This window comes from Equus przewalskii, chromosome 9 (assembly GCF_037783145.1).
Source record: "Equus przewalskii isolate Varuska chromosome 9, EquPr2, whole genome shotgun sequence".
NCBI classification, from domain to species: domain Eukaryota; kingdom Metazoa; phylum Chordata; class Mammalia; order Perissodactyla; family Equidae; genus Equus; species Equus przewalskii.
Window position 1 is genome coordinate 18,453,321 of NC_091839.1, and position 20,025 is coordinate 18,473,345.

Here is a 20,025-nt window from a genome sequence, read left to right on the forward strand (position 1 = left end):
AAATGAAATCATGCAATATGTAGCCTTTTGAATCTGCCTCCTCTGCTTAGCATAATGCACTGAAGATTCACTCCTGTTGTGTGTGTTAATGGTTCTTTCCTTCTTAACACTCAGTGCTGTTCCAAAGCCTGATGTACGCCCGTTTGTTTATACATTCACTGTATATGAGAGACATTTGAATTACATTTCATTTTTGGCGGTTACAAATAAAGATGCTATAAAAATCCATGTACACGCTTTTGTGTGAACATAAGTTTTCAGGTCTCTTGAATAAGTAGCTAAGAGTGGGTTTTCTGGGTTGTAGGATAAGTCCATGCTTAACTTTTTGAGTGTGTCAGGAAGATTGGCCCTGAGCTAACATCTACTGCTAATCTTCCTCTTTTTGCTTGAAGAAGATTGTCGCTAACATCTGTGCCCATCTTCCTCTATTTTGTATGTGGGATGCTGCCATAGTGTGGCTTGATGAGCAGTCCTAGGTCGGTACCTGGGATCCCAACCAGCGAACCCCAGTAATATGGTGCATATACTGCGTATTATATAAAACCTGCGTGGGAGCCAGCCCCGTGGCATTGTGGCTAAGTTTAGTCCTCTACTTCCCTGGCTTGGGGTTCGTGGCCCCCATCTTGGGCACGGACCTATGCACCACTCATCAAGCCCCGCTGTGGCGACATCCCACATACAAGATAGAGGAAGACTGGCACAGATGTTAGCTCAGGGCCAATCTTCCTCCCAAAAACAACAACAACAAAACAACACATTATGAAGGCAGGTTTAGCTTTGTTTATTTCCTTTAAACTTTGTATTTTGAAAGAATTTTAGAATTACAGAAAAGCTCCAAAAAATAGTGGAGTTCCCACGTGTACATAAACAAAGCAATTATGTCCAAATATTTTTTAAAGTACGTGCTTTTATACTACGTTTCTTGAAACGTGAAATTAGTCACTTACATTTTGTAATAATTTCTGTAATTATTAAACAGGCAAGTGGATCTATCCAAAAAACTTAAAATACAATACTTAACTCCTGATAAGTCTGCAGAGCCCTAACTAACAGGGCTGCTGACTCTGATCTCAGGGCCAACATGGGGTTCCTGTCATCCGTCCTAAAACAGGCCCTTTACACTTGCTGTTAACCCTGCCCGGATCTCTCTTCCATCAGGCCTCTGTTCAAATGTCACCTCTTCAGCAGAGCGTTTCATCATCTTCCTTTCGTTTTTTTTTTTAAGATTTTATTTTTCCTTCTTCTCCCAAAGCCCCCTGGTACATAGTACATAGTGTATTTTTAGTTGTGGGTCCTTCTAGTTGTGGGCTATGTGTGACACCGCCTGAACATGGCTTGATGAGCAGTGCCACGTCCGTGCCCAGGATTCGAACCTGCGAAACCCTGGGCCGCTAGAACGCGCGAACTTAACCACTCGGCCACGGGGCCAGCTCCGCCCTCCTCCTCCTCCTTTGTAAAGTACCCCGCTCTCACCCTCCATCCTCTTACTCTGCGTTATTTTCCTCTACTGTGCAGACCACTATCCTAAATTATATTTATCCTTTTAAATGCCTTGTCTCCCCCAGTACAATGTGAGCTCCAAAAAAGAAAAGATTTTACTTTAGTCACGTGCTACATCCCCAGAGCCCAAACGGTGCGTTCGCTGAATAGCTGTAGATTTAACACGTTAGACACCTACGTAATCACACTATTCACGGAGGGACTCTTTGCCAGCCGGCGGAAGGGTATATCACAGCGCACAACGAAACACGCATGCGCGGAAGATCGGGGAAGTGTGTTAGGGAAAGGGGCGGAGCATCGAGAAGAGTCTCGCGGACAGAGGCGGTTGGAGGCCCGAGCGCGAGGCGGAGGGGGAACGCTTGGTGAGGAACGCGCGTGCGCACTGCTGCCTCTAGCCTGCCGCGGCAGAGTTTAAGGTGCCCGAAGGCGGGGGTAGTGACCTCGCGCCTGCGCAGTGTCCGCGGCGGCGCCAGGTCCTTGTGTGTGGGTTGGCCTCGACTCGCGCGGCGCGTGCGCAGTGCCGACGGCGGAGGGATTTGAGGCCGGTTCCACCCCTTGCCCCTGTCGCGAGCCGAGGCCGCGCGGGCTCGTGAGCAGCGGCCTGGTTCGCGCGCTAGGTGGGAGACGGAGGCGGACGGGCGCAGACGCCACCGGAGTCTAAGCCAGAGTACGAGTCCTTGCTGCTGAGGGGCCGCCGCAGCCGCTGCGAGCCCTCGGACCGTCGCCAGGCCGAGGAGGGCGCCGCGCGGCGGGTGAGTGTGACTGAGTGGCCTTACCGGGTGCGGGGCCGCTACCCACAAGCCCCCGCGGTGGGCCCCAGTCCCTTCCTCGCGGCCGGGCCCCCTTCCCGCGCCGCCGCCACAGCGCCTTTCTGCATCCCTTACCCCGAGTCCCCTGGGCACTCAGGCCCTCTTCCCGCAACTCCCCCGCGGTCCCTTACCCACAGGCCCTTGCGGTGTGTTGCCTTTTTTTTTTCCTTCGCTTCCGCGGCGTCCTGGACCCTTACCCACAATTCCTTTCGCCTCTAGGGGCCTAGGTCTGTTACCCACAAGCCCCTGGCTTGAGGGGTTTGTTGCATATGACCCTCTCCCGTTGTTCGGAGACTTCCTGCGACCCTTGCCTTCTAACGTGTTCCCCAAGGTCTGGGACCTCCAGCCGCCCCTGCTCTGGATGTCCCTTGTAAGGGCCCTTGATTGCCCCACCAGCCCCCAGGGAACCTCTCGCCCCACAGTTCCTTGCGCAGGACTCAGACTTTGCTCAGAAACCCTTTTTCCATCTTTGTTTCCCTTACCGGCCTTGCCCCACCCTCGCACAGCCCTCCCCGAGAACTTGCTTTCTCATTCGGGTCTGCTCCTTTCCCCCGTGACATAGGATCCCTCTGAGCCCTGTTTCCCTCTTTTCTTGGGAGTCAAGGAATGACAGGGCCTTCCTCTCTCCCCGCCCAGCCTCACCCACGGCTGTCTTGCTTCTGCTCCCAGACTTGGCAAGATGACCCAGTTCCTGCCGCCCAACCTTCTGGCCCTCTTTGCCCCCCGTGACCCCATCCCGTACCTGCCACCCCTGGAGAAGCTGCCCCATGAAAAACACCACAATCAACCTTACTGTGGCATTGCGCCCTACATCCGAGAGTTTGAGGTGAGTTCCCTACGCAGACTTGGAAGGGTTTGGGTTTTACGGGCCGGGGGGGCCGGGGGGGGGGGGGGGGGCCTTGATTTGGGAGTCTAGCCTCTGGCTGTTTTCTAGCAGTGTGATTTAGGCAGGTGACGTACTCTTTGTGATTCTCAGTTTTCTTGTCTTAAATGGGATTGACAAAACATGCCTTGTAGGGTTTTTGTGAAAACTCAGTAACTAGCAGTTGGGGATACGGGCGGGCTCTGGAGTCAGGTAGTCCTTGGCGCTCGCCGTTGATCAGCTGCATGACCTTGGGCAGGTGGTGTATACTCTTAGTGCGTCGATTTCTTCATCTTTAGCAGGGGATGGTAGAGTTTTCCTCATAACACTGATGGGGAATTAACTGCAAAATTAGTGTTGCGGGGCCTGGCCCCAGTCAGTCAGCAGATGCCCACGTGCATTACTGTATTTACTGTTTTTGTGATGTTCATGAAGTTTTAGCACCGTGCGAGGGGGTGCTTAAGACCATCGGCTTGAGAATTTCTGCTCTGCTCCTGCAGGGTAAACACGAATACACGAGTTAGGCTCCAGGGCCTCAGTTTTTTCATTCGTGAAATTGCGAGAACAGCATTCATCTCCTAAGGTGCCTCCGAGCCCACCTGGGAAATGCTGGCCCGCAGCCAGCAGCCAGGAGAGGGAAGTTGTGGCCTGGAGGTGGAGGGAGTCACGGAGCAGGAGTAGCAGAGAGAACAGAAGATTGGCCCTTTAGTGGGATTTGCCTCCCTCAGTGAACCATTAAACTAATTTAGCGGCTGCAGGCCGGTGGCACTCCGTGACAACGTGGTCATGGGCCAGTTACTGCTGCGGGAGCAGCTGGTGAGACGTTCCAGGACGGACGGCCCTCAGAGAGCATTCGCTTGTTTGCCTCTGAGCCCTGTGCTCTCAGCTGCTTTTGCCTCAGGCCTGATCCCGATTCCTCTCTGTGATAAAGGACAAAGCTGGTGTAGATTGTGCCTTTGGTAAACACAAAAGAAGTCATTTTATCTTCCTAGTATTTTTAAAGAAAAACTATAAAGTTAAAAGATTGAATTTCTATGGGGCTGACCCGGTGGTGCAGCGGTTAAGTGTGCACGCTCTGCTTTGGTGGCCCGGGGTTTGCTGGTTCGGATCCCGGGTGTGGACATGGCACTGCTTGGCAAGCCATGCTGTGGCAGTATCCCACATATAAAGTAGAGGAAGATGGGCGTGGATCTTAGCTCAGGGCCAGTCTTCCTCAGCAAAAAGATGAGGATTGGCAGATGTTAGCTCAGGGCTAATCTTCCTCAAAAAAAAAAAAAAGATTGAATTTCTGTTATTGAATTCAGTGGGTATAAAAACTCTGTCAGATGGTTGTACAAGTTTGTGAACACTTAGTCCTGATTTCTTTGCTTTTCTTGTCACAGACCAGTAACGGTTTTCACATAGCATCGGTCCCAGGACCACACTTTGATCTGCACCACTCCCCTGCCTCTGCTGGTGGGGGAGCTGTCCATGTTTGTTTGCTTGTGTGGGGGGTTGGGGTCGGGGGATGCATGGCTGAGGTGCCTATTATTTACGGGATGGGTGTCCCTTGCCATTTCCCCCAGTCCCTCCTACGCTGTCACCTCTCTCTCTGTTCCCAGGATCCTCGAGATGCTCCTCCCCCAACTCGAGCAGAAACCCGGGAGGAACGCATGGAGAGGAAGGTATGTATTTTTTGCCTCCTGCCTCCGAGTCTTTTTTACCTCTTTCTCCAGGATGTTCCCTGGTATCAGGGCTTCTGTCTGCATTCACTTGTCCACCTTTCTCCTGACAGAGACGGGAAAAAATTGAGCGGCGACAGCAGGAGGTGGAGACAGAGCTAAAAATGTGTAAGTCTCTCCTTCCTCCTCTCACCTGTCTTTTCCTTCAAACTCTCCTGCATTTCTTTCCCTCAACCTCAGGATCCTATTTTGGGAAAGTGAGGTTGTTAGTTCACTTTTTTAGCCCCCAGTGTTTGCCAAGTGCTGTGTTTGGCATTAAGCAGGAGGACGCAGAGTAGGAGTAGGTAGAAGGGAAGCCTGGAGCCTCAGGCTGCGTCCTGCAGGGCGGTGCACTCGGAGGGGCCACCAAAGCCCGGCTGGGTCTCACAGGCTGAGGCAGTGAGGTCCGGGTTAGTGAGGTACTTCTGGCTCCGCCTTAGCTCCCTGGCCCTTCGGCTGGGGATGTTCCATCCCTTCCAGGTACAGGAGGAATTGGAGTGCAGGACAGGTATGCTGTAGCCATTAACCAGACTTCACAAGATGGTCTCCTGTCAGCCTCAGCTGGCCCTTTCTTGTTAGAGCGGGGGCCTTGTGGTCGGAAGACTTGGCTTTTCCTCCTACCCCCAAAAGGCTGGGGTGAATCACTTCACTCTGAACCTTATTCCCGGAGTGGCGCATTTTCCCGGACTGCTTGTGCAGATGCCTGACGCCTGAATCCGGGGCATCTAGCTGAGCACACTCTTGAGCCCTGACTTTCACCTCAGCTGCCTTCCTGTCTTGTCTCCAACTCCTCGAAGGCATCTGAGACTCGTGTCCAAACCGCAGTCAAGCCCCCCCCGCCCGGGTCTGATGTCCTTTGGGTGTTTCCTTCCTTGGGACATGGCCATCCTGCTTTGCAAGCTGTGACCTCAGTTGTTGCCATCCAGTTTGTTTAACATTACCTTTCTTTTTTGCCATTTCCCCAGCCTGTCGCTGATTCTCTGTCTCTGCCAAGTCCTGTGGGTCTTTTCTAAGTACCTTTCTGTGTTAACAGCTTCCTTTTGCTCTCAGCATAAAGCCCAGAGTCCCTTCCCTGCCCGCTGTTCCAGACTCGTCATGCACTGTGCTCCCTTCCCCTCCGGCCTTAGCCACACTGACCTCTTCTCATGCCTCATCCTTTCCGGATGGTCTCCTGTCATTGGGCCTTTGCCCAGGCTGATCCCCCAGTTTCTGATGGTACCTTGGTTTATGAGTAACGGCCCTTTGGATCTTCATGCAGCTGTCACTCCTCAGGGAGGCCTTTCCTGACTTGCTTGCTCAGGTCAAGTCCCCTTGTACGCTGAGAGCCCTGAGTTCTGTGGGGTGATCGCTTCGGTCTGCAGGGGGGATTTGCTGGTAAATACCCATCTCTACGTGGGAGGGTCGCGCTTGCTCTGAGAGGGCAGGTTTGGGTGGGATTTCCTCAGCACCGTGGCCCCAGCTCCTGTAGGACCTGGCACACGAAATTCTTGGTAGCACTTAACTTGGGAACTCCTTCAGCTCTGTTGCTAGGGCACAGGCCTTGTGGTCTGACCCACCTGAGTGTTAATCCTGCCTCTGCCACTTACAGCCGTGTCACCTTGGATAAGTCACTGCTCCCCTTGGATGTTGTTTTCCACACTTTAAAAATGGGATTCTGGCACGTTAAACACCGTGAGGATGCAATCAGCCAAATTCGAAGTGTGGGAAATCGTATAGGACAGATTTGTGACGCAGTTTCTCAACACAGGACAAAGACAAAAGGACAGCAGGGAGTGGACCGTGTGTATTAAAGAGTTGAAAGACACATCAACCAAATGATAAGTGTGGAGCTTGTTTGGATCCTGATTTAAATGAGCTAACTATAGGGGCCGGCCCGGTGGCGCAGCGGTTAAGTGCGCATGCTCTGCTTCGGTGGCCCGGGGTTCACGGGTTTGGATCCCGGGTGTGGACATGGCGCTGCTTGGCAAAATTCATGCTGCGGCAGGCGTCCCACTTATAAAGTAGAGGAAGATGGGCATGGATGTTAGCTCAGGGCCAGTCTTCCTCGGCAAAAAGAGAAGGATTGGCAGCAGTTAGCTCAGGACTAATCTTTCTCAAAATAAAATAAATGAGCTAACTATAAAAATCTAGTTTTGAAACAATTGAGGACTTTTGGACACTGGGTCTTGGTGAGGCTAAGGAATTAATGTTAACTTTATAAGGTGTAATAACTGGTTCTAGTTTTTTAAAAGTCCTTGTCTGTTGGAGACTAAAATGGTGCATCTGGGGTTTGATTTAGAATACTCTGGTGGGGTGGGGGTGGGTATGAAACAGGTGGCCGCGCCTTGATAGTTGCAGCTGGTTCACAGGGCTTCGTCGTGCTGTCTCTACCTCTTGAAGTGTTTGAACTTCTCCGTAATGGAAACGAGGAAGGAAGGACTGGGTCGAGTGCAGTAGTGCTCCTGCGCCCGAGAGCCTCGAGCTGCGGAAGCTTGCTGTGCCTCGTCACACTTCACAGCTGCCGTTCAGGGCCGCGCCGTTTGCCGAGCACTTGCTGTCCTTCGTGTTACTGGCTTCTCACAGCTCCCAAGTGGGGTGTGGGGTGCTACTCCCATTTTTAACAGGAAGAAAATGGAGGTGTGTCAAGGCCGAGTCTGCTTACCCAGAGAGAGTTCTGACATGTTTTCTCCACCCCCTAAAAGCCCAGTGAGGTTTCCCAGAGCCACAGTGCAGTCCTTTGAGCCCCTGCTCTGGGCTGCCACCTAGATGATCCCTGTAACCAAGGACTTCCCGGGGGCAGGATGGAGTGTGGTGGCGGAGTGTGTGTGCTCACTGGTGAAGTGCTGACTGACTTGGGTTCTCTGCCACCCTCTTTCAGCTGATGTGTTCTTTCTTCAGATACGTAGGTACTGTTGGGTTGACTGCACCAGCTTTTAACTTGTCACACTGCTGGGCTTCTGGGGGGCAAGAGCTACAGAGACTCACGCAGCGTGCCTGAGGTGGCTTCCCCTTTGACTTGCTGGGCCGCTCCGGGCCGCCTGGCAGGAAGCTCCGCTCTCCGCTGTTTGCGCTTCATGCAGTGCCCCAGGCGGCAGTCGTGGGCCTTCTCTGGAGGCTGCAGTGTCCTGCGGTACCTGTTAGACCGCCCGCTGCCTGGTGTCGGCGAGGCATGTTTCCTGTTGCTGCTGTGACACCTCCGGGTCTCCCCTTAATTTCTTATTAGATTCCCTTAATTAGTTATTCCCTTAAATTTGGGCTCAGTCTTCTGCTTTTTAAGAAATTCCCTAAAGTCATCTTGAACTTCATTTATTTGCAGCCAAACCCTCTCACAGGAAATGGATCTGTGACTTTGTCTCTGGCTTCTTGCAACACCCAGACTATCTTCCTGAGAAGCTGGTGCCTGGGGGTTTAGTGTGGGAATGTGGTAGTCGGACCGCCTGGGCTGAGCCCTTGGGCTGGGAGGCAAAGCCCAGCTTGGCCTCTGCTTCTCTGACACCTCCCCTCTTCCGTGCCTTGAGGCTTGGCTTTCTTTCCATTTGCAAAACAGTGGTGAATAATTCTCAGCATCCAGCGCAGTGTGTGTGGGCGGCCTAATTATGCATTCTGTAAATTATTAATATTAGCTTTCTTATATTCTCCCGGAATGTGGCAAGTCCTCCTGAGGGTTACACTGTATTGTAGAGAAGCTGCCTCTGCGGTGCAATGGGCAGGATGCCTTTGGGGCCTGGCAGGAGACAAGGGCCGTGGTGTGTGCTGAGGCCACCACACTTGGTGACAAGGACTGCTTCCCAGGCTGGACCCATCAGAATCGCCCACAGAATTGGTTTTGTAATAGATTCTGGCTCCTTTCTCTGGAGGTAGTTACTCCTCAGTGGCCTTGCGATAGTAAGGCTGGGAGTAAGAATCTGATCAGCCGCTGGCCAGCTCCAGCACCAGCCCTGGGTTCCTCCCTGAGGCCATGGGGCAGAGGGAAGAAAGCAGGGCTTGGCCCCTGCTCCCAGCCTCAGGGTTTGATCTCAGCTTTCCCTGCGGGCTGTTGTTGCAGGCCATGCCAGTGGGGGGCAGTGTGGCCCTGCAGTTGAGGGAGGAAGCTCAGCATACCCAGGGACGAGGCTGCCTCTCCAGAGATGCCTAGCTGATCACTCACACCTGGAGGGACCAAGGTCGTAGGATATGTAGGTCTGAAATGGCAGTTGGGCCAGCCCCCGTCCTGTTGCCTTAAAGTCAGCCTTATCCCCTCTTGCCAACTCTGCCTAAATGGGTCACTCGGATAGAGGCCACTGTGCTTCAGGGAACTAGAGCTCAGAGAGGGTGTGCTCAAGGTCACCAGGTCAGCAACAGTTTTCTTCTAATGGGCATCTGCTTGCCTGTCTGTGTCTGTTTGGCTACATGAGACTATGGACACCTACTTACAAATTCTCTTCTTCCTGCACAGGGGACCCTCACAATGATCCCAATGCTCAGGGTGATGCCTTCAAGACTCTCTTTGTGGCTAGAGTGGTGAGTCCCCAGCTCCTCTTCCCCGGAGCCTCAGAGGAGTCTGGAACCCTGGGCTGCGGAGAGCTTGAGTGTGGGACACAGGACAATAGGCTAGGTCCCGGGAATGTTCTGAGGGCTTTGGGATGGCTCACTTCTCCCACTTAACTTCCTATGTGTCTCCTTGTAGAACTATGACACAACAGAATCTAAACTCCGGAGAGAGTTTGAAGTGTACGGACCCATCAAAAGAGTGAGTGGGTGTGGCAGGGGGTATGTGGATCGGGGGTGCGGGTAGGCAGAGGGAAGGCTGACTTCCAGCCTTGAGGACGGATCGCGTCATTTCAGAGTCCATGGCCTGGCTTTACGTCCTGACTCCACTTCCATGCAGCAGGCTTTGGGTAGCAGAAATAAAAGTAAGAAGCAGTGATTGCTCGTTGTTGATTTATTTTTAGAGCAGGGGTTGGCAAACCGAAAACTTCCTGTTTGTCAATAAAGTTTTGTTATTTGTTTAGCACTGTCTTTCTGTAAGGCAGCGTCGGGTAGTTGCGGCAGACACTGTGTGGCCCTCAGAGCTGGAAGCATCTGCTGCTGGCCCTTACAGAAAACAAATGCTGACTCCTCTTTGAGGGCAAGGCTTTATGTTAACTGAGATTGCTTCATTTGATTTAAAAGCTAGTTAAATGCTCTGGGCAGTAGTGAGGTCATCAAGCACCTAAACTGCTAAGACCACTTCCATTTGAGCATCAGTCACTCTGGGCTCTTGAAGGGCACAACGAGGGTCTGAGGCCATGTGTCGCTGGCATCACAGGCTGTGTGATGGACGGGGTGGCATTTCTGAGTGTTAGAGCTAACCTCTGCCCGCTGCCCCCAGATACACATGGTCTACAGTAAGCGGTCAGGGAAGCCCCGGGGTTACGCCTTCATCGAGTACGAGCACGAGCGAGACATGCACTGTGAGTACCCGCCGGAGCCCTGCCTGCTGACCCTCCTCTCTGCGCCCCAGCCCCTCCCGGCGGCTGTCCCCACCCCCACCCTGCCAAACCTGACATTAGCCATGTCTCTTCTCCTCCTCCCTCTGTTTCTGATATATCTTTTTTTTTTTTATATACGTGTTTTTTAAAAAACAAAAACCAAAATCCCCTACAACGTGTGTGTGTGTGTGAACCCGGGGAGGTAAGTGTCACACGTTGAACCTTAGGGGCAAGGAGGGAACTGGGTGGGGGCTGGGGCCACTGGAGGTGGGGGAGGGGTCGGATTTTTGGGGAGCCTCTCCCCATTCCCCCCACCGGAGTTGGGGGCGGCCAGGTTGGAATGAGGACTGGCTTTTGAACCTGCCCTCTCTTACTCCCAGCAGAGCTGGGGCTGGGCCACCCGACCCTCCGCCTCCCCACCCCTGGCGCCCCACCCTGTTCCTCAGCAGGCAGTGGGCTGGTAGGCGTGTTCAGCGCCTGCCCCCCTATCTCCAAAGCCCCCTTTGAGGCTGCGGCGGCGTTCACATGGGCAGGGATGGGTGGGTGGGGGCGGGCAGGGCTGCGGCGTGTCCAGGGGCCGCCGTATTAATTGACTGTTCTTATTGTCACTGCAGCCACCACGCAGCTGGCTTGCAGCTGATGCTTACGCTCCCCTTACAACACCTCAGTGTATGGTTGGTATAAGGGTTTGTATCATGGGTAAGATCACTCAGCACCGCACACCAGCCCAGCTTAGCCAGGCAGCTCAGGAGCAGCGAGGTGTCCCTCCTCCCGCCCCCAGTCACCCCTCAGTCTCCCCGCACCCAGGACCCTTTCCTTGTTTGGGTGCCCTTTGTCCCTCCTGCCCTCCGATCCATATGCTCTCTGATGATCTTACTGATCCCAGGAGGAGAGGGAGGAACCCTGATGGGAAAGGCAGCTGGCCTCTCCAGTTGGGCTCCACCCAGACCCCGACTTACCTGTCTTCATGATGTCAGCGGCAAGGTGGCGGGAATACTGAAGATGGGGTGCGCTAGGGCCAGGGCTCCATGTGGAACCCTTCACCCTTCGCTCACCTGCCCCCGTGCCTTCTGTGGGGCTGTCACTGGTGACCCTGGAGAATCTTTTTTGGTCGCTAGATTCGGGGTGCTCTGCCCCCCCTTTCCGTCTGCCTTATCACGGTCGAGGCCTCCTGAGGGGCTGTGGTGCCAGCCGCTCTCCAGAGTGCATGGAATTGGGAATTGGGATGTGGGAGGGATCAAGTGACAGGCTGCAAACTGCTGAAGGTGTTGTAGAATTTACTGAAGACCCTTCCACTGTCTAGAGACCTAAGAGAGGGAGAGAGAGAGAAGCCTAGAAGTACACACGTCACATGTTTTCTTTGCTGTTACTCCCGGGTTGGGCATCTTTTGGGGTTTGGGACACTGAACCAGAGCAGGGTTCCTTTGCTTGACTGTGTTCCCGGTCCTTAAAATTCCTTTCCCCACTACCCTCCTCTGGGTTCAGGGGCCAAGTGGCCCCTCCTCTGATCATGGGCAGCACTCCATCTCCTGGACCCCCGAGGCTGTCACCTTGTGTGCCAGCCTTTGGCTGAAGCAGATGGTGGGAGGGAGCGTGGAGGTCGAGGTGGAAAAGTCACTCTGTACTGAGAGGGGGTGGGGCGTGTGCCTAGGTTAGCGTGGACTTTACTGGGGAAAGGTGAGGGCCGACAGGTTTGCTAAGGCCTCCCCAGCCTTCTTTTCAAATTCAAACAAGGCGGTCCCAGGGCTTTCCAGCTCCCAGACTTAATGTTGATTCTTGTCTCCCCCTTTTTCAAGGCCTCCGTGAGGTTTCTTTGGGGTCCACCACTTCCTCTGCCTGTCTCCAGGTGGTGCAGGAGATGTGGTTCCTCTCCCTGTCTGGGGCTCCCTAGGACCCCCCCATTTCCCCTCCCTGTAGCATTAGCTGACCTTATGGTGGTGGGTGTGGGGTCTGTGCGCGTGCTCAGGTAAGCTTGGGGGCTCCAGGTAAGCGGTCCCGTGTCCCCCCCCGGGAAGCCCGCCTCCTCGCCAGGCCCCCAGGAGTTGCCGAGCCCCCCCATTCCCGCTCGGTTTGGACACCCGCAAGGCCGGCATCGGTAAATGGCACCTTTTTCTCTTCCTCTGGTTGTTATTTGGGTGGGGAGTGGGCTGGGGCGGGGCAGGGTATTGTGGTTGGTCGACGACAACCCCCTAGGCCAGGGCTGGGGGTGGGAAACAGGGACTTTTTGGGCCTTCCCCACAGCCCCGTGTGAGACAGGCCAGGGGATCGGGCCTGCCCTTCGCTGTGCCCTGCCCAAGAGCAGGAACACGCTTTTGCCCGCATCTCCCCCTCTACTCCTCCCCCTTCCCCACGCTCAGGCTGGGGTGGGCTCCCGGCCTGTGTTGCGCTGGGGGTGTGGAGGGAGAGACGGGCTAGGGGCTGGGGCTGGGTGGCAGTCAGTCGTCTCAGGTAAGGCAGGCATTTTCAGTAGCACCGCACGTCTCCCAGGCCTCCCTCCACTTTCCCTCTCTCCCACCTGCTGTCGGGGGCCGCTCCAGGCCCCCTGGGAGCCCCATACCCTGCCCTTCTGCTCCCTGCCATCTCCTGAAGATGTCTCCCATCCCCTCTGGTTCATTTTCTGTTCTGATGTCTGTTCCTGCCACGCTCACCCTGCCCCCCCAAAAAACAGAAAAAGAAAACTGGTGTGAACTGGGGTGCGGAGGGGCCCAGCTGGGCCTCCTCCCCCAGCATGATGTTTTAGGGTGCATGCCTGGGGTTGTGGAGGAGCCCTCCCCCACAGCAGAGTCCAGCCTTAAGTTAACCTCCAGTTTCTTTGCAGCGACTTTGGCCGCCTTGGCGGGAGGGGGCTGCTCTATCAAACGGGTGTAGCAAGGGCCTGGGAGCCCCAGGGGATGGGGGTTGGGAGTGGTCTTGCCCCCCCAACAGTGATTGGGGGCGATAAGGAAGCAGGTGTTGAGATGGAGCAGGCCCCTCCCTGGGTTGGGAGAGGGTTGGTCTGGCTGTCAGTTGCCTGGCTGTCTAATGGGCGTGTGCGCGCGCGTGTGTGAGTGCACTGATGGGGACGTGGGCGTGGGGATCCTGCAGAGCTGGGCCCTGTCCTGACTAGAGGACCCTCTGGGGACTCCTCCCCCTCCCCCCTCCCCACGTCTGTTGCAGCCGCTTACAAGCACGCAGATGGCAAGAAGATTGACGGCAGGAGAGTCCTTGTGGACGTGGAGAGGGGCCGAACTGTGAAGGGCTGGAGGCCCCGGCGGCTTGGTGAGCACACCCTGCCTGGGTCGGGCCCTGGGGGTCTGTGCTTGGCGGCTTCATCCTTAGCTGTTTCTTCTACACCCTTTGCTGCTTTCTGTCTTCTCTCCCCATTAGCCAGCTGCTCACTCCCTCCGCCTCTCCAGCTCATCCTGTCATCACCATCATATTCCTGGTGTCTGTCTTCTCCTTCTGAGTTACCGCATAGGAGCAGGAGCACTGGCCTGAAGAGGCCAGTCCGGGATCGAACGCGGGCTTGTACTTACTAGCTGATGGGTTCCCCTTTTCCTGCTTCATTTTCCTCATTGTGGAAAGTGGGAGTAACCTCAGAGTTCACTAGTCAGTGCCTCAGATGCCCCCCTTGGCTGGAGGCGTGTGGTAGGTCTTGTAAGTGTCTCCCTCTCCTCTGCTTACACTTTGCTCTTGCTCATTCCATTGGAGGTCTGTTTGATCACCAGCTGTGTACCAGGCTTGTAGGCAAGAGCAAGACATACATAGACAGCCTTTGCCCTCAGAGCCTCCTACGTTAGTCCCCCTCACTGTCTGTCTCTAATCATCATTCACCATCCCAGTCAAGGTCAGTTTGGTTGCAGGTATCAGAAGGGTGTTCGAGCTTCCTAAAGTATAAACGGGCCTTGTCGTACAGGATCCGGATGTCATTTGGAGCGCAGAGACTTGTGATGCTGATGGGCCTGGTAGCTGGATCTTAAAGCTGTCAGGAGCCACCTCTGGCATCTCTGCAGCTCCCTTCCACCTTGTGTGCTGTCTGTGCAGACTGGTCTGCTCTATCTCCCTGCACTGGCCCTGTGTGGCGTTCTACAACTCCCCGCTTGCCACCCAATCCTGGATAAGTCTCTGCGTTTCGAGGTGGGCAGATCTGAGTGGCTCAGCATTGGGCCTGGGCCTAGGCCTGGGCCTGGGGTTGAGCTCCTGCCGTCCGCACACGCCTGTTGAAGACTGACTCCTGCGAGGGCGAGTGACAGTTCTCAGAGACGAGGGTCTTCCCTGGGCAGGCATCCCAGGCGGGTCCAGTGCCCTCTGCTCTTAGTCCTGCCTCTCGGCCCGCTGTTCTCACTCTTGGCTTGCCTGTGCTGGGTAGACCACACACTTACCTGCTGAGTCTCTGAACTTACTAGACAGATTCTTATATTGCTGTCTGGTTTCCCTGGGATGGAATGAGTTCTTCAGCCTGCTATTTCCTGTTTTTATTTCCAGAATCTTGTAGTTTGATTGGCATTCAGACTTTCTGATAGTGATAGCTGGTACATCTTGACCTAGCTTGTGTGCAGAAATACATATAAGCCACACAAGTTTTAGGAAACAGTAATTACCTTTCTGCAGGCAGTACATACTAGTATTTTGTATTCTGCTGCTTTCTTTCCTTTCTTAGTATATTGACGGCAACCTACAGATGGATGATGTGATTCACTGCTGGGTTGTGACCTGAAAATCGAAAACACTGGGCTATTCTGTCCCATACCTGGGACATTCCAGGTGCCTCATCAGTTGCCTGGCCCTATTTGAATGTCTCTGATAGCCAAGCAGCCTGTTTTTTTTCTCTCTCTCATTGCTAAAGCTCATTATATGGAGCTCCAGCCTGCCTCTCTGAAGCTTTCTTCCAGGGAGGGAGGACAGAAGAGAGCACGAGGGGACAGGTTCTGGAGTCAGCTGGGAGTCCTGTCCCAGCTCTGCACCTTCCTTGCCCAGTCACCGTGGGCAAGTGACTGAGTTCGTTTCCCCATTTGAAGGAGACTGTCCTTGTGTTGAGTCGTTTGACTGCTGCACATAGACCTTTATATCATGGATGCTGTACCACATGCTGGTCACAGTGAGCAGAGCCCCGACTTCCTTGGTGCATCACAGTCTGCTGGGAGAGGCAGGTGTTCATCAGCTCACACACAGGGATAATTTGAAACTCCACTTGAAGTTCTGGGAAGGAAATGTATGTGGTGTGTAAAGTGTATAGTGGAGACCGGCTTAATCCGGTAAGTCAGGGCAGGCATGCTGAGGAAGTGATGTTGGAGCTAGCGTGTCGATGGTGAGTAGCAGTTAACTAGATGAGGAAGATGAGATGCCAGGGGAAGAGATGAATGATCCAAAAAACTGGGGCAGGAAGGAGATGGAGAGCATGAGGAGATTGGAAAATGCCTAGAATGGAAAGAGCCGGGGGCGCTTGGTTTGAAGGGCCAGGGCCAGCCCTCGTGGACTCTGGGGGCCCCTTGAGGAGGAGTTGGGACTTCAGGCAGCATGAAGCCCTTGAAGGCTTTGAAGCAGGTCATGTTTTCCTTTAGATCTGTGTGCTTTTGGGTTTGTGTGAGGACAAGGATGTCTCGAAAGGAGGGTCTGTGAGGAGGCTGTGTGTCACGCGTAGTGGCTAAGAACGTGAGCTTTGGAGTCTGATTACAGCTGTTTCCCTATTCTCTGTAAAGCCCGGTTGTCATGTTGAAAGAGTGCACCCAAAATGTCCTCATGGCCCTTGGCCCCACAGACACCAACAGAGGTGGTTGGTGTCCGTCTCTTTGCTCTTGGATGCCCCTTATCTTCCTTCCTTCAGTGCCCTGCCCAGACTGACCCTCTGTTCACCTGTCCCCGCCCCCAGGAGGTGGCCTAGGTGGTACCAGGAGAGGTGGGGCCGATGTGAATATCCGGCATTCGGGCCGTGATGATACGTCCCGCTACGATGAGAGGTAAGATTGGGCAGCCAGTTTCCTGGGACGGGGCGGTCGTGTGGGGGGAGCCCTGCCACAAACCTCTGCCCACCTTATCCAGGCCCGGCCCCTCCCCGCTTCCCCACAGGGACCGGGACCGGGACCGCGAGCGGGAGCGCAGAGAGCGGAGCCGCGAGCGAGACAAGGAGCGAGAACGGCGACGCTCCCGCTCTCGGGACCGGCGGCGGCGCTCCAGGAGTCGCGACAAGGATGAGCGGCGGCGCTCCAGGGAACGCAGTAAGGACAAGGACCGGGAACGGAAGCGGCGAAGCAGCCGGAGCCGTGAGCGGGCACGACGTGAGCGGGAGCGCAAGGAGGAGCTGCGTGGTGGTGGAGGAGGTGGCGACATGGCAGAGCCCTCTGAGGCTGGCGATGCGCCTCCTGATGACGGGCCTCCTGGGGAGCTGGGTCCTGATGGCCCTGACGGTCCAGAGGAAAAGGGCCGGGATCGTGACCGGGAACGACGTCGGAGCCACCGGAGTGAGCGGGAGCGGCGCCGGGACCGTGACCGAGACCGGGATCGCGAGCACAAGCGGGGGGAGCGGGGTGGTGAACGGGGCAGGGATGAGGCCCGAGGTGGAGGTGGGGGTGGCCAGGACAACGGGCTGGAGGGTCTGGGCAACGACGGCCGAGACATGTACATGGAGTCTGAGGGAGGCGACGGGTACCTTGCTCCAGAGAACGGGTATTTGATGGAGGCTGCACCAGAGTGAAGAGGGCATCTGTTTTATTTGGACGTGTTCCTACCCACCCCCTGCTGTCAGCCTCTCCCACAACCTTGGCCGCCACCTAAGTTTGCCAGCCAAGGGTAGGAGTCTCATTTGTTCTGGTTCCTTGGATTTAAAAATAAAATTAATTTCATGTTGATAATGGGCACCTTGGTTTCGTCTTCACTGCTCTTAATATCTTCCCCAGGAGGCTGTCACCTGACTTTTGATGGCCCTGCTTTGGTGTGAGTTCCACAGCATGCCTAAACTTGAGCTTTCTGACCTAAGCCTGGGGCCTCCCCCGTACACCGGAGCTGTCTGAAATGGGGTAGATGCGAAGTCCTCCCTAAGGGTTTTTGATGCCCTTGGTGTCTCTTCCTCCTTTTCTTACCTCTCCTGCACATGCCCGTGTGGGGCTGTTCATGCCCCTGTCTTGGTGGGAGGGTGAAGCTGTAGGCGCTAGACCACTCAGTGGAAGGGGCAGCTCCGAATGTGTGGAAGGGACGCTGGTGTCTGAGGTGGGGAACAGGAAGAAGGCTGAGGAAATGAAATGTGAGAGCAAGGTAGAAGGATAAGACGACTGGGGAGAGCAAAAAGTCCGCACAGGGCCAGGGTGGAAATGGCCTCCAGCTCACTGTGGAGTTTACTCCTAATGATGGCAGAGGAATAACAAGCAAGAAACAGAAGTTGTTCCATCAGCAGTTGGGGTTTCAACACATTTCTGGACAGAAGATTAAATCAGACGACGGTGAGAAGTCTTCAGTCTGGTGACCATTTGGGAAGGAAGCCAGTCAGCCTTGCAGAGCCCCAGAGGCTGCAGACTGCAGCTCCAGGCGTAAGGAGGCTGGGGGCCCGAGGCAGGCTACACAGAATAGTGGTCCTGTTTCAGCGCTCAGCACGTCCGGGAGCCGGGCATTGGCTGCCTAGGCAAATACAAGACCGAAATGCTTTCATCTTCTGGAAGTTTCTCAGCCTAAAGGAAAACTTGGCCTGAAAACCTAGAGGCAGTCTGTCAGTTAAATCTGCCTGACATCCATGAGGATTCTGGTATGCTGTTTGAGTCCTTAGAAGCATACCAAACCAAAGGTCACAGGAGTTTGAAAAAAATCCTGCAACAAGAGACAGCAAGATAAACAAAAACTGGTCCTGGAAGAAACAGGGAGTAGAACAGAACTTAAGATCTCTAATTAGTATACTCATTGATATCCCGGATATTGCAACTGGACTTCTGGGATTGGCTAGGGAGAATAGCCCATTTCGGACTAGCCTGACACAGACCAGTTATATAAAGACTGGACAAAATATATAAACACAACTCATGAAAGGCATTGGGGGGTGATCCTTAAGAAAAGGAGAGCACTCAGGAGAACTTCACATTCACCCTGGCCTTTTCCTTGAGGATATCTGCCAATTTAGCATGGGGGAACAGATGCACAGTGGCAGTCCCCCACTGGGCTGAGTTCACAGGGCTTGGACCAGAGACAGCTGGGTAAAAATTCCCAGAAGGGGCCTTGAGCCCCCAAATCTACATGGAATCTTCCATCAAGGCATTTGTCCACTCCTAAGCTGCTCGTTGTCCTTGCATAACCGCCAGGGGACTCATCAGAAAGCAGTAAGGGAGGCCAAGGAGCTGAGCAGAGGTCTCATGACGCATGCAGTTCTGGGGGAGACGGGTTTGGGTCCATGGCCTGCCAAGGTGGAGTGGCCATGCTCGAGATCTCCAGAGTGACACACTATTGGAGTAAGGCCACAAGTGACATAGACTAGGCCTAAGAAAACCTAAAACCATGGGGCCAGACCGGTGGCATAGCGGTTAACTTTGCATGCTCCGCTTTGGTGGCCTGAGGTTCCCTGGGCACAGATCTACATACCCTTCATCAAGCCATGCTGTGGTGGCGTCCCCCATATAAAGTAAAGGAAAATGGGCACAGATGTTAGCTCAGGGCTAATTTTCCTTAAAAAAACCCCCCTAAAACCAGACCTCATGATTTAGGTGATCTCTCTGCCAGGAGAAAACCTAACCCCCTTTGGAGGAAGATATTCAGAGCTTCTACAATTTTTAGTACACAGTGCTCAGCAACTACTAAAAAACTATCAGACACACTAGAAAGAGGACTTGAATTACAGAAAACCAAGAGAAAAAAATAGATAATAGAAACAGACCCAGATGTGACTCCGACGTTGCAGTTATCAACACTGAAATAACGACATGTTCACAAAATAAGGGAAGGACGGAGAATTTTAACAGAGATCTGGACTCTCTAAAAAAAAAAACGCCCAATGCAAATTTTGGAACTGGGAAACAATAATTGAAATTAAGAATTTAGTCAGTGCATTTGATAGTTGACTAGATACTAAATAACCTGAAATGTTCCTGTTAGAAACACAAGAAGTGCTAGAGGGAAAAAAGAACTAGACGAACTTTCTTGAAAGTAAGAGAAATCTCACAATCTTTTGGGGAGGTTAACTGAGGATATACTTCACGAAAATGAGGGATTTAAAAGAAGAAACCGGACCTAGTTTAGCAGACCGGAAGACGGGAGTCCCAAGATGGCAGGTTCTAGAGAGTACATGCTCCAGACTGGGATCAGCGGACTGAAGTTTCCAAGGAATTTCTAGATGAAAAGATTCAGTAAAATAACTGTTGCGATGGAGAGCTTGAAAGAAACTGAAAATGTAATGGAAGAAGCAAAAATAGACAGAAATCAGAAAAAACCAGAAGCTTGTTCGAGAAAGGAAATGTAATCACAGAACACTGCCTGGCCTCTGCAGTAGACGGTAAGGACTTAGACAGAACGTGAGCACTTTATAGATTGACCTAGAAACTAGTACCTAAAACTACTGTGGGAAGAGAGGGAAAAGGTGGGGAGAGCAGAAAACCAATATGCAATATATTACTGACATCTAACATTGATAAATTGAGGAACAGCATGTTTCTTAGATAAAGAAGCAACCAGCAGATTAAACATCTCTAAGTCGTCGCCTCTCGCGGTGGGGAGAGTTAGAAGGACAGGGGCCGGGGCTTTTCAATATTAGCCCCTCTGTATCATTTGATTTTGTT

At 53.6% G+C, this 20,025-nt stretch overlaps 1 protein-coding gene across 4 annotated transcripts; it reads left to right on the forward strand.

Moving 5' to 3' along the window:
* The first annotated feature begins 1,731 nt into the window (after window positions 1-1,731).
* On the forward strand, window positions 1,732-17,131 carry SNRNP70 (small nuclear ribonucleoprotein U1 subunit 70). 4 transcript variants are annotated; one of them, XM_070558255.1, is made up of 10 exons: window positions 1,732-2,252; window positions 2,946-3,135; window positions 4,773-4,835; window positions 4,946-5,000; window positions 9,286-9,350; window positions 9,517-9,579; window positions 10,201-10,282; window positions 13,457-13,558; window positions 16,149-16,236; window positions 16,346-17,131. In XM_070558255.1, exons 2-10 carry the CDS (start codon window positions 2,989-2,991, stop codon window positions 16,968-16,970), a joined length of 1,290 nt encoding a protein of 429 aa, XP_070414356.1. In that variant the 5' UTR covers window positions 1,732-2,252; window positions 2,946-2,988; the 3' UTR covers window positions 16,971-17,131. The 4 variants fall into 4 exon arrangements, with proteins under 4 accessions (XP_070414356.1, XP_070414355.1, XP_070414353.1 ...); XM_070558254.1 differs by having other exon boundaries at window positions 2,979-3,135; XM_070558252.1 differs by having other exon boundaries at window positions 1,780-2,252; window positions 2,979-3,135; window positions 16,319-17,131.
* The last annotated feature ends 2,894 nt before the right edge of the window (window positions 17,132-20,025 follow it).